At 42.5% G+C, this 14,326-nt stretch overlaps 1 protein-coding gene across 1 annotated transcript; it reads right to left on the bottom strand.

The window, feature by feature from the left end:
• Positions 1 to 3,753: 3,753 nt before the first annotated feature.
• On the bottom strand, positions 3,754 to 13,207 carry ZMYND19 (zinc finger MYND-type containing 19). Its single transcript, XM_072633165.1, has 6 exons — positions 12,971 to 13,207; positions 11,147 to 11,206; positions 10,558 to 10,664; positions 8,528 to 8,668; positions 4,765 to 4,945; positions 3,754 to 4,417 (listed from the first exon to the last, which is right to left on the bottom strand). The coding sequence occupies exons 1-6, from the start codon at positions 13,019 to 13,021 to the stop codon at positions 4,274 to 4,276; spliced, it is 684 nt and encodes a 227-aa protein (XP_072489266.1). The 5' UTR covers positions 13,022 to 13,207; the 3' UTR covers positions 3,754 to 4,273.
• Positions 13,208 to 14,326: the final 1,119 nt, after the last annotated feature.

The raw sequence follows: 14,326 nt of genomic DNA, 5'->3' as shown, positions 1-14,326 counted from the left end.
TGTCACATAGAAGCAACTCCTGTTTGAGACCAGTTGAATTCTGACCATCTGCATAACTATGAAGCTTGAACCTGACTGGACATAACATCTTCTTGAGCAGTTACACAAATCTCGAAACGTTGATCATCAAGAGGAGCTGCCTGAGCTCTCTTCTCACTCCACTCCTCTCCCCAACACTGGGGAGGGACTTACTACTTCCAGTAAAAAAAAAAAACCTTGCCTTGAAACACCCAACTGTGGGGCTTCATTGTGGATGGCCAGGGCCCAGTCTTGGTTACTGCCCACAGACCCCTTAGGAGCTAGACCCCAGAGACCATTAAGTTAATGGGGACTGGTTTGCAAAAATAAGAACCAAAAAGCCCCATCATGGAACAATTTTTGCTTTTCTTCCAGTACTCAACAGCCCCTTGATTGCAGTATTTAATGTTTGTGGAATTCAATAAAGAAAAGGCTGCCAGTCCCACAAATTTCCTACACCTCACCATGAACAGGTATACAAGGCAGCAATCACCATCAATTTAATGTAAAAGGTAGTGATCTTTAACATGATGCCCCAGAGTTAGTCATCTAAAATAGCCTCAGCCAAACATCTGTCCTGTGCCCATAAACAAGAGGAAATGGGACACCAAGCTGTCCACTTACAGCAAGTGTCTAAACTGAGGCTATTATAATCAGAAAGATTAGAATTTTTTTTCCCAAAGGAAAAGATTAGAAAAACTTGCATATTCCACATTTTAATGATCTGAAAATACTAATCTTGTTAGCACTTTTCTGCTATGAAGTCTGACCTGATAGAAAAGGGAAATAATATGGATTATGCATTGAATAGAAAACAAGTATAATTCTAATCTTGCTTTTTTTCCAGAATCTATTTCATTTCAGTTGCTGATCATTGTAAGGCAGAGGGAAAGTAGGGGCATTCCCCCAGGGTAAAAATGGGAAACATATGCCTAACATGACAGAAGGAAGGATTGATTTAAAAAGACTACATTTTCCTCGATTCCCAGCCCAGCGTTCTTTCCCAGAGAATATATGAGGGAAATAGCAGTACTGGCTTGGGTCCAGCTGGGGGAGATAATTTTCAATAATATCAGAAAGAACTCAGCTGATATGAACTCTGGGTAGTCCACTGCTGTGTAACTCACCATGTACCACTGCCTTCCTCCTTTTTTGCCAGGAAATTTGGGGTAAAAAAAGGAAACTGTCCTTAACTGTAAACCTTGAAAGATATCTTACAGCTGCTTAACAATTATGCCCAGTTTCTTTAAATTAGACATTGAGTGTATATCACGTATTCCTCCCAGATTTGTACCAAAGCAGAAGGGATTAGTACAGGAAATAAGCCGAAAAACCTGGCAGGACAGACAAGGGTCAGAAGTACCAGAGACATTAGAGAATGTGTTTATGGCTTGTTGTGGCAACCTGTAGAATCAAGCTGTTAAATTTGATTTCTAGATTAAAGGCAGAACTTAGGAAATGTTTCCAAAAATAATGCACCCACCAGTTTTCTTTGTCTTTTCAGTTACGTATTCAGCTTAATGTTCTTGCTGAATACTCTCCCAAGTAAAGTCATACAGAGACTTACCCTGTACATCATTTACCCCCTAAACAAGCTGGGCTATCGTCCCCAATAAGGACAAATATCATGTACACTATAATTTATTTCTAATCCCATAGAGATGCCCAAGACTTGAAGACAATTCTACAATGCTAATGAGGCCTGTCTATGCACTATAAACATCTACCTGAAAAAGTACATGTAGGCTTCCACCCAAATGACTTGTCACCTAAGGATTCCAAGGTACAAACCACAGAGGACCAGGTGATTTGCTCTATCCCAGGTCCCTGAACTTTCAAGATCCACATGAACCCAATTCAAGTGAATGACAATAACACCTCACTATAGATGACCTGAGAACAGGTTAAATAGCCTACTTTCAAGCTAATACCAGAGGCCACACTCCCTAGATTTGGCTAGACTAGTCTGAGCTCTACTGGTGAGTAGGCAACCCTTTTTTGACTGCAGAACCCATCCACACTTCAAACCTGCTACAGATCACCTATACATAATCACTATTTAACCTTAGACAAATTATCTCCCCTTCCCAGCACACAATAGATGATCTCATCACCACTTCAACACTGGCCTGCTGCCCCTCCCACCCTTCCCCAACTTATATCACCTGTCTCAGATGAGGAATTTCTGCACTTCATCCCCAGAATACATATTTTCACAACTCACCTTCACAATTGGTATAAAATACAGCTGAGAAAATGTAGGAAAGGTTTTCACTGAAATGGTGGATACCAAAATACAATTCTGTTACCTGTCACAATGGAGTTCGATATCCACATTCGGAAAGATGCTTATAGGAATGAACTTCAACTTATTAAATAATGATAGAAATGGGAGGGGACCTTAGAGATCATCTAGTTCAGTCCATTTTAATGGATAAGGAAACTGAGACCCAGGTCACAAATGATCAAAACACAAGTCTTGTGATCTCAAGTCCATTTTATCAAAATTGCTTCTAACAGATTTAAAAGACAACTCTTCCTCACTGCTGTCCCATCTTTCACTCCATCATAGCATTGCTGGTTCTATGCTGACACTAAAAACCAGCCCAAAGACACTAAGACTATCCTACCAAAGCTAGTGTGCCAAACCAAGGAACTGAGAAACATCCATCCCTCTGCTACAGATTCTAACATCTAGAACTCAGAACTAATTGGGCATTTTACAAATAAGAAAAGGTAGGGGCAACATTTAGCAACAAGAGACAAAAGTGCAGTCTAGAGACTTAGAGATGTCTCACTAATTACAAGTGGAAATGAAGACATGAGGCTATGGAAAGCACTCAATACTGATCACTAACTAGGGACTGGTCATTTATTTAAACTCAACTTTATCAAGGACTTCCTACAAGCTTTATAAAGCTGAGATTAGGAGTATCCCAGGAAGTAAAGAGTTGGAAAAATACACTATAGAGAGTTGGTCTTATTACCAAGTCTAAACATAGCCCCACTTAGTGAGTATTCTTATGGACCACATGGCAGTATACTGGAAAAGACCAATGCACTGAAGGGAGGGAAATGAGTTTGTTGTTGCTGCTCCCATCCTTGTACCACCCCACCCCACCCCCGCCCCCCACAACACTTATCCCTTCAGTTCATCTTGGTATTTAGAAAGGCAGTTACCACACAAATCACCTAATCCAGGTTAGCCTAGAACAGAGGGTACCCTAAATAAATGCAGGAAGGAGACTTCAGCCACCTTTCCTTGATAGTAACTAAGATTGCTTCAAGGATAAAACTCTTGCAGCTACATTCTTTCTAGGCTGAAAATTGAGAAGGAAGCAAATGAGCACACTCAGCAAGGAGCACCACTAAAAATGGCAATTCAGAATGCTCTCTTGCTCCAACTTAATTTTTCCATGCCTGACCTAGTCACTTCAGCCCTTCAGCAGTCCCACTACCTCAAAGAAACAAAATTTTGGCCCCTAACAGTCAGAGTTTGAGAAAAAACAGGCTACACTTTCTGCAACCACAAAAAATAGGGTCCTCCAGCAAGACTGAGTGTTAAGTATGTGGCCTGAATATTCAATAGTAGACAACATGTAATTACATTCCACTTCAGTTTCATCTTCTCCATTCAGTTCAAAAATATAAATCTCAGGAGGACCACCCCAATGCAAAGGGAAGGGTAGCCACAGGCTGACAAGAACAGCAGAAAACTACAGTCAAGACAACAAATCATTCCAACCCTTTACTTTGCTTTTTTTTAAATATTACTTCCATGCAGACTGTTCTCCAAAGTAACTGCTGATGCTGGAAGCCCATCCCCCTTGACCTTGGCTCAGCTGCTGGGGCTTCCAGCTATCTAGGTGATGAGCTTTTGCTACATGACGGTTTTTAGACATGTGGCCCAACAGTTTCTCATTTGAAGATTACAGTAAATGATTCTATTTGTAATTTCTAACCAAAAAAACTGTACATGAGTTTACAAACATATTAACATATAAATAATGAGAGGCTTCCTGCTTGAAGCCTCCACAGTAGTCTCTGCTTGAGAATAACACTGGAGGGGAAGCTATGTCCCCTTACATAGAGCCCCTGAAGTGGCTTGGTCTATACAGTGGCTGTTCTATGCAAGCATCATTGGGTTCTTCAGTGCTTCCGGCTTCAATAACCAGTCTGTTATTACTGTGCAAAAACAAGAGTCCACAGATGCCCATGAGAGCAGGAATCTGACTGCTGAGATATCATTGATCAGTCATCGCTCTGGCTCCAGTTCTTGCTGGAAGGTTCGTTTCTTCTCCCGACAGTGTTTCTTGTGAGCAGGCCAGTCCTTTTGCTGGCACTGGGAACCACAGTACCTGGCCACCTGACACCGACCACAGATGTTGAATTCACGTAACTAGAAAGAACATGGAAAATCCATCATTTCATTCTCAATAAACAGAAATCAGTCAGGGAGCAAAGGCTCTAAAAAGAAGCCAGCCAGCCATCTGTTAGCAACTGACTACTATGTCCCAACTAAACTGTATATTTCAACTTGAGGGAAGAAAAAAAAGTGGGAAAGTCAGAAAATGAATTATTAAGAGCTGCATAAGGCAATACCAAAAATAAATCTAAAATAAAAGAAATTAAGTAATATTTTAGTAGTTCCTGGTGTTAAGGAATAAAATTACAAGAAACACTTGTAGGTAGGAAGTATACCTAACAAAGCTCTCACTGCTATAATCGACATGCTATCGCACATACCTGCTTTTCTATCATAGTGCATGGGGGATAATGACATTCATAGTATGTGCAAGAATTCTCTTCCTCTTCTACCACATCTCCATTAGCGTTATAATAACGAGTAACATTCAGGACAGGGAACTGTTCTTCAATAGGATCAGTAGGAAGCTGCTGAATTGCCAGCCAGTACAGGCTCTGCTCCCTTAAATAGAGAAGCAAAAAGTTAAAACATGCACTGATCTCAAGGTAACCAGTAAAAGATAAGGAAATAAATGGAGAAAAAAGTCCATAAAACAAAGAGTCACCAGCAACAAACAGTAAAAGTCCAATCTAACTGTATTCAAAAAGACACAAAGACCTGTGAAACAGTATTTTGAGAACTCAGTTTGATCAGAAAATACTCTATCAGCTGCTCCTATTCCCAAAGCTTTGTGAGGAAAACCATTTATGAGATACCAATTCAAAAAACATCCCATATTAAGTTGGGACAATGGCCCAAATAGTAAGTGTGGATATTCCCTTAGTTTTTCCCAGAGGCAACATTTTTCTAAGGCCAGATTCTCCCAGGGTTCTTAACTGGTTATGGCCTCCATGTCTTAATGGTAATTATCTTAAATCCCTAAACTTAATGGCAGTAGTTGGCAGTCTTCAGTTTCTATCTATTCAGCATTTTCTAGATTGCTTAGAAATGCTATACACTGCAATGATCATGACTCAGCTACTAAAACCACCAGACAAAAGCGACCCAAACAAAATAGTTCTAAGCTCAGTAATATGAAATGGTATTAAACATCACTAGAACCATCAAATTTTGCCTGCCATGTGTAGAAAAAATTCTGTAAATTTTGCCAGGTAGTTATTTTTGAAGATACTCCAAGAACTGACAATTTATGAAAATAGGTATGAAAAAATTCAAAGTGACCACAGTGCCTAAGCAAGAATGTGAATCATTCAGGAATGAAGCTTAGACTAGCAGTGGGAGCTCCCCTGACCTCAGCCCCTAAATCTCACTGACTTCTCATCTGCTTGGTATCTTTACCTGGCAAAGAACCAGGTGAGGAAAGAAATCATAATTCCCCAAATAGCCAGGCAGGACACTTAATGCTTTGCATATGCCTTTCCTCCCAGGGGCTTAAACCTACTCAAGGACAGGGTTCCTTAGAAGCTGTCCTTTAGCAGCCCACCCACTGAAGGAATCCCTGATATAAATGCTCAAAGTCTAGTGTTCTCAGGTCCAAAACAGTTAGGGCATAAAGTAATAGGATCATTGGGCTGGAAAAGGCATTAGAGATCATGTCACACCACATTAAAAGATGATCATCCATATGATCCAACCATATGATCTTCTGCTGACTTTCTATCTTTCCAGGTTGTTATACTACTCTCTTTGCCTCACCTGGTGATCCAACCTACCTGGCCTTCTCTCTGTTCCTCAAACATGGAACTGTTATCTCCTGCCACTATGCCTATCCCTCAGGCCTGGAATGCAGTCCTTGCTCAATCCTGTCTCATAGAATCCTTCTCTTCCTCAGAGACACAGCTTAAGCACCACCTACTACATGAAGCCTTTCCAAATTCCCCAACTGCTAATGTCTTTTCCTTCCTCCCAAACCACCTTGTATTTAACTACTTTGAATCTATTCTCTTCATATTTATTCTACATGTATTTATCTATGTGTGTGTTGTCTCCTTCCATTAGAACATAAAAGTTTTACCCTAATTAATAATGGTCAAAGGATAAGACTATAGGCTGTTTTCACAGGAATAAATAAAAGCTATCAATAATCATATTTTTAAAATGCTCTAAATCACTAATAATTAGAAAAATGCAAATTAAAATAACTGAGCTACTACCTCATACCCTTCAGTCTAGCTAAGATTACAAAAAAGGAAAATGACAAAATCTAGAAGGGATGTGGGAAAACAGGCACATATACCCTCTGATGCAGCAATAATATTACTAGGGTTTTTTCTCCAAAGAAATCCAAGGAAGAGGAAAAGGAGGCATACGTACAAAAATAATTATAGTAGTTCTTTATGTGGTGGCAAAGAACTGGAAACAGAGTACATCCATCAACTGGGGAATGGCTGAACAAGTTATGGTATACTGATATGATTTAATATGATAGTGCCATCAGAAATAATGAAGGGGATCCTTTCAGAAAAACCTGGGAGGACTTGTATGAAATAATACAAAATGAAGTAAGCAGAACCAGTAAAACAATTTACACAGTTAACACAATACTGTAAAGTTAATCAACTTTGAAACACTTAGTAACTCTGATCAACACAATGACCCAACACAATTCCAAAGGATACATGATCCGACATGCTATCCACCTTCAAATAGAGAACTAATGGATTCAAAAGTACAGACTAAAGCATCTTTTCCTTTTTCTTGGGGGAGAACATGGCTAATAAAAAATTCTGATATGCAAGATTACATATATTTCTTATAGGTTTTGTTTTTCTTGCCTTCTCACTGGGTGAGGCAGAGGATGAAGGAGGGAAAAATATGTAGCTGGAAAAAAAATTTAAAAGTCTGCACTTTTAAAAAATATTAATTTTTTAAAGTATACAAGCTTTTTCAAAATAGGTATTTATTCAAGTGGATAATCTAATCCTGCCTGGAACTGACATGAAGTTGGGGAGATATTGTATCCCTGCAATGTCCTTACTATTGGTAGCAATTTCCTATAGTCAAAAGGTTTGTAAGCTTAATACCAGATCTATTCAATTATAGATTACGGGTAGGGGACATTCTGAGGTTGTCTAAAATTAAGCTATTAGGCATAGGACTTCAGACCAACAACATTAAGTTAGAGTCGTTTAATTCTTAGTAATACTGTGGAGACAATTAGGTCGAGAGCTTGTGAAGTTAGCAACATAAATATTATCTGTGTCTCAGTTGATTAATGTTTAAAAAAAAAAATTCTTTTGTGGTCCATATTGTAAATGCTTTAAAAAGATGTATTACCTGACCAAAAGTTTGAATTGCTTTATCTGTTATAAACTGTGTTAAAAAAAAAAAAAGGAATTTACTTCTTTATATTTGTATCCCTAGCACCTAACAGAGTGCCTAGCATACTACAAGCTCTTAACAAATGTTTATTGGATGATGGATTTACTTTCAAGTCAAATGGAATCCTACTAGAATAATAGCCCAACTTCCTAATTTTACAGATAAGAAAATTAAGAGCCAGAAAAGAAATGATAACCTGTAGAACTGGAATTCAAACTCCTATTCCAGTCCTCTTTCCACCTTACCAAACAGCTTCCTTTACTAGGTACTCAAGTAAAGATTCACATAGAAAGGAATGCAATTTGTATTTCCAAGGAAAATGTATACTGGGACGGAAACCTGTCCCAGATTCCTTTGGTTCTGAAAAAAAAAATTAAAGAACCCACTCCCTAAAATAAGCACAAACAACATGCACTGAGTAGTTCAATGATTCTCTTCTACTTAGTCCTAGTTTGAATAGGCTTTCCCCACTTTCTCTCACCTGGGGGAAAGACTTTAAAGTTTGAAAGGGAAGATCTTTGAGTGTCTCTAAAAGCTAAGAATCACACTATAACCCTACCTGTCTAATTAGAGAAGAGAAACTGTTCAGTCTCTTGTTTTATTCACGTGAAGAAAAAATAAATAAAAATGCAATTTAGCTTAGTAGTGAACTAATTTAGTGATTAATGAATTTGAATCATCCTCCCAAACTATCCCAGCAAGGTGCACCTCATCAGCCTTTGTGATCCACATCACTTATGACTGGCACAAATTCAGACATACCTTTGTTTACTAGAGATTTCTTCTGCTTTAGGTCTCCAACCCCATGGCACTAACTGCAGGTTGTCTAATCGATTGTCCACTGTTACTGCATTAAGATGTACCACCTGAAATCCTGGAGCAATTCCTCCCCTGTGTCGTTCCCTGGGACAGATAAACGTTTCTTTAAAAATATTGTTGGTATTTTTACAGAAAGTATTCTGTTATTCAAAGACATTTTCAGTATATGTGAACAACACACAGAAAACTCAAAGCATCTAATATAGTATGCACCTAGCACTGTGCCCTATAGGAACAAAATTTTTTGTTCGTGGGCAATGGAATTATATGCTACTTAACTCTAGGAAACTAAGGTACAGGAAACTTTAGAAGTTTAGTTTCACCTTATTTTGCGCACTCAGTCCAGACACAAAAGTCAAACTGGACTCCAAGGTAAATGTCCTTCTCTCCCAGTAGGCTGTTGGTTAGGTTCAGCTTAGCCCCTTCACTTCCCCTCCCTTAAACATCAGGGATTAAATGGTTACTCCTAGTTAAGTAACCATGGGCCAGGGAAAGTCACTTAATTTACCTAAACCTCAGTATCCTCATCTGTAAAATGGAAGTTATACCTTTAAACATCAATCTCACAGGGTTATTGTGAGGAACAAATGAAATTATTTTATATTCTCACACATATATGTATATATGTATCTGAAGTAAACACATATATACACATATATTGTGTACAGATATGGATATATACATGCACATATAATAAATACATGTGCATATGTGCATGTTTATATAGCATTTGGGACATCTTAATATAAATGAATGTTAGATATATCATCAACTGTATATACATTCCACTTCATCTTTTCTGTAACTGCTCAACTTACTATGGTCATGTCCTCAGGAGCACTTTCAATTGAGAATATAATCCAATTGTCACTAGTCATTTTCAAAATACTCCATGTCCCAACCCAGAAAAGTTATACTTCTTTCATTTGGGAACCATGGACCTTGCATATGTTATATTATCTAACAAGTTCAAGTGACCTGCTAATAGGAGTGACTAACCAAGTTACAGTAAGTTTTATAGTCCTTTTACAAAGTGTGCTAATTATTCATTTTTAAGAATTAGCCCAACTGATCAATATATGAGATTGAACACACACAAGTGGGGTCTATGAATAAAGAAGTTTTAACATTTTGACAAATATTTTTTAAAACAAATGAAATTCAGTTAAAATTTAAAATCTGGACTAAAAGTAATTCTATGCATTCAGAAAAAGAAAATGAGATTTAAGCAAACTTCTAAAATAAAGGAAATAGGAACATTTATTCTAAAAATCTTAAGACCCAAAATTTTTATATTCCCTTCTGACCTGGTTGGCCAGAATGTTCCCATGGGTACACCATTTCAAGTCTACTACACATTAGCCCAAGCTGGAATAAATGTCATTTTGCCAATCGGACACTGATTTTATAAGGAAGCTGTAAAGAGGGAGGCTGAGAAATAACTAGTCCTGGTTTAAATGAACAACTTTAAGACTTCTCCCACAAATCTAGAGTTTTCCACCAGAAAAACAAACAGTGACCACTTGATAAAAGACACCTGGTCCCGACCTACAGGCTCAGAGAGGAAAAAGTGAAGCAACCAAAGTATGACTACAGATCCACCTTCACTGATTACTTTCATGAGAAAAGCTTGATAGTGCCTCAAGACCCAAGGCAGCATGTTCACCTTGTCTTTGGAAACTTCTGTAATCCATATTATTCTCTATTACACACAAAGTTTGAGCAGAAGAACATAAGATTCTAAAGGGAAAAAAAGCAGCACTTCCCCTTTCCCCTCCAGCACCATGGGTCTAATACACAGTGCAGTCTGGTGCTCTTAAAACTACTCTCAGACACCCCACCCAACATATCAGAGATCACACAGGACTTATTCAGGGAGACTAAGGAGACTGGATGGATAAGTGGCAGACTCTACAAACTCTAGCCACACCCCAAATAAAAGACGGAAATATTGATCTCTACACAATACCCACCACAACAACTCATGAAGTAAACGTCCAGATCCCCTTCCTCGATTTTTGTCAAAAGCATAAGCAAAAATTTTAGCACCATTTCCATCAGCATCTACTTCCATTCGGGCCTGGGATAGGACAAGGAAAATACTTAAAATCATCCATCTTGCAACAACACTTCAAAATCAAACTGGTGGAAAAAAGAAATAAAACCATTGAAAATGTTAGCTTAATCCCTAGTATTCTGGGAAAAAAACCATCTGGTCCTCATGGACGTCAGTGGTACAGGGGATAACAAAAACTGGACCCAAATCATCTGCTCCTAAAAACATGGCCATGAAAGAAGAAACCAAAGTTTCTGATACAAATTCTAATTTGAATATAGGATATAGTATAGTTCTACTTGTCAGGGACTACCAAAATTGATCAAAATTAGCTGACTTAGTCATCTCTGGTCTTGAAGTGATTCAGAACTAGCGTTAGTTATTCATCTAGAGGAATCTCATTCCCAGAGTACGAGCAGGAAGAAAGAATATTAAAATGTATTCATAATTTCTCTAGGTTCTTAATGTCCAACCACAACCCAACCCCAGGAACAGACCATTCTCACCTCAAAAGAGTAACTCTCCACCAGTGGGATGTCTTGTTCATCTATCAGCGTGTACTTTGTCTGAAAATTAACCAGACATTGTAAAGAATTACATTTATCATGAACAAAGCTAGGTTAAGACCAACAGTGAAATAATTGCAATAGGAAGTTATGAATCACATTTAAACTCTGAAGTTAGATGGTAACTAAATGTTATTTTAATCACCTTGACTCACCTGCCCTCAATTAGATGAGTAAATAACAAGGGGAGGTAATAATAGTAAGTAAAGGAATTCACTACGGTACTAAATGTTTTGCATAGCACAGGCCAAAAATCAGCACTGTCATCAGACTAAATATAAATGTCTTGGAATGATAGTTATCAGAATCTTCCTCTTCTGCATCAAAAAGATTAACTTAAGTAGAAAAATTTATCAAGACAAATAAACTTCCCATTAAATTTCTTCATGTGTACAGACCTCCAGCCTTCATGTAAATGAAATGGCTTTACTCCCAATTGCCGCCGATGCTTAAGGGGCCTGTCCCCTACTCTACTTGCCTCTCTCATCTATCAAGAGCTAGCCACAAGAGAACCAACCAGGAAGCCACCAGCAAGGCTTTCCTGGACCAGACTTTTTCACCAGACCAGGCAGTCAACAACTAGAACGTGCTGGTGGCACCAGGGAGCAAAAATGTTCACAGGTACCACTGGTGGTTTAATCCATACACAAAATATGTAAAAGGAAGAGGAACAAAACAGAGTGAGAAATCAGGTGAAGAAAACAAGGAGAAAGCAAGAAGAGTAGATAAGAGGTGAGGGGAGGCCTGTTTTTACATGACATTTTACTCACCCTAAAGCACGTACTCTAGAAATGCTAGCTATGAAGAAGATGATGATGGTAAAGTGCCACCTACATCTGGCTCAGGTGCTGCTCCATGGCACTAATTCCCCAGGCTCCCCCTACTGTTCTAGGCCAGTGTGACACAACAGTGTAACTAGTTGCTCACTGGCTTCCCCAGGCAAACTCCTTAGTTCAATCCAGTGACCTTAGCACAGGTAGAAAAAAAATGCACTTATCCTCCTAGTGGGCTTCGCTCGGGCAGCGAAAGGTCACGGGGATCATTCCACAGAACCAGCCAGGAAACCCTGGAACCTGGCACACAACACCTTTTTCCTTTCTTTCAACAAAACAAGCCTTCAAGGAGGCTTGTGCGAGCCAGGCACCCCAGAAGCATTCGGGATCGCGGGAGTTAGACCGCACCTACCCCAAGAAGCAAGCAGCACCAGAGCCGGGGCGCCCCCAGACCCTTCACACCTAAACACCCCTCCAGACTTATGCTGCTGTATCCCACGGAGCCCGGGAACCTGGACGTTCCTCGAAACTTCAGCCGCCCCGGACTGGCCCTCCGCTGGACCACAGACCTCAGCGCTCACGCCAAGAGCCGGAGCGCCCGGGGGTGGGGGGAGTGGAGCAGACAGCCTGACACCTGACACCCCGGTGAGGCTGGAGGACTCGGGCTGCCAGGGTCGGGTGGCCGGGGGTGGGGGGGGCATCCCCGCCGCCCTGGGGCCTCGCTGGAAGTCGGGGGGCTGAGGCCTGGCCAGGATACACAAGCGGCTCCGTACCGGGGGGAGGGAGGAACACCCTGGCGGCGGCCACTCCCGGGCCGTGGGTGGGCGGGCCCCGCGGGGATCAGCAGCCTCGGAGCTCTGGAGCGCGGCCTCGGCTGCTGGACTTCCCCGGCTCGGGGCCCCCCGTGAGAGGCCTCCGTCTCTCTGCGGGCCCTCATGGCGACCGCGGCCTCCGCCCGCTCCGTTCGCCCTCCCAGCCCCGGGCCGCTCACCTTCCCGGCCACTCGGCCGAGCCGCACGATGCCCAGCTTGAAGTCGGTCATGGCCAGGGCCTCCCGCTCGTAGCCGCCACCACCCGCGATCCCTCTCTCCCTCAGGCCGGGGCCGAGGCCGAGGCTAAGGCCCTGGCCGTCGCAGCCGCCGCCGCCGCCACCGCTTCCTCCCGCCCGCCGGCCGGGGCCTGCCACGCGCCGCCACCGCCGCCGCCGCCGCCGCCACAGCCGCCTCGCGCACACAGCCAGGGGAGGGGCGGGGCCGCGCCGCGCGCCGCGCCGCGCCGGACACACCCCCCTCAGCCCTCTGCACTCGGACCAATCAAGAGCCGCACCGCCCGCCGGACTCTACGGACCAATAGGAATATAGGGAGTGCGCCGGTCCACTAAGGGGGAGGGGAAAGGAGGAGGGGAGACCGGAGTCAGCGGAGGACCAAAGGAAGGGGAAAGGGGAGAAAGAAGTGGGGGGGAGGAGCTTCCCGCGCGCGCGCTCCGTTCTGACGTAGTTTTCGCGGGAAGCTTTGTGCTTCGAACCCAGCCGAGAATCTCCATAGGGGTGGAATGGGGCGGAGCAGTGTGGGTGCCCTTAAAGGGGCCGCAGAGTCCCCGAGACATCGAGTCTGGAGTTCGGTCCATGTGGTCTCTCGGGCCGCAGGCACGCTTGCTTGGTCCTCCCTGTCCGGGAGGGTCTGAGTTATACATCTCAGAGCACCCTGGGCGTTCAAGGCCCTCTAGCCCCCCGCCTCATTTTACTTCGAGGGGAGCTAGCCCAGAAGGGGGAGTGCCGGGTCTTAGAGATTCATCGGGACGCCACCCGAGGCTGAGAGCCGGGTCTCCCGGCTCGCGGGAGCCTTTGGCCTCCCTCGTCCCCCGGCCTCCGGTTCCTTTTGCACCGCTCCCTCTGCAGGCCCCCGGCCGTGGTTGAAGCCTGCGGCTTCTCTCAAGCTCCTGCCCTTCCTTCCCCGCCCAGCCCAGGCCTAGCTAGCCCCAAAAGAGGAGGAGGCAGGGGACTTGGGACTGAAAACTATTTCCCTTCACTGGAAAACAACACTTCTTTGTTAGAACGCTGACACTAAATTCGTTTAAAGGCAGTTGTTTCCCCGCGTTTAGTCCTTCCTAACAGCTGGCATTTATGGGGTGCTGACTATGTGCCAGGCGCCTTGCCAAACATTTTACAGTCACTGTCTGGTCTGATCCTCCGTACAGCCCTGGGAGGTAGGTACTGTTCTTATCTCCATTTTACAGATGAGGAAACTGAGGCAGGCAGGTTCTGGTTCCAGACCTGGTGCTCCAGCAGGAGCTGCATGCCCTTCTATGTGTCAGTAACAGCAGCTGTTAAAAATGTGGCCTGGTGAA

The sequence above is a fragment of the Notamacropus eugenii genome, chromosome 1 (genome assembly GCF_028372415.1).
Source record: "Notamacropus eugenii isolate mMacEug1 chromosome 1, mMacEug1.pri_v2, whole genome shotgun sequence".
NCBI classification, from domain to species: Eukaryota; Metazoa; Chordata; class Mammalia; order Diprotodontia; family Macropodidae; genus Notamacropus; species Notamacropus eugenii.
This window is presented reverse-complemented; position numbering and strand designations above follow the sequence as displayed.

Coding starts and splice junctions, on each gene's coding strand:
- ZMYND19 (XM_072633165.1), bottom strand. CDS start 13,021: ATGACCGACTTCAAGCTGGGCATCGTGCGGCTCGGCCGAGTGGCCGGG. Junction 11,207..12,970: donor TCGGCCGAGTGGCCGGGAAG/GTGAGCGGCCCG, acceptor GTTAATTTTCAG/ACAAAGTACACGCTGATAGA. Junction 4,418..4,764: donor GCACTATGATAGAAAAGCAG/GTATGTGCGATA, acceptor TGTTCTTTCTAG/TTACGTGAATTCAACATCTG.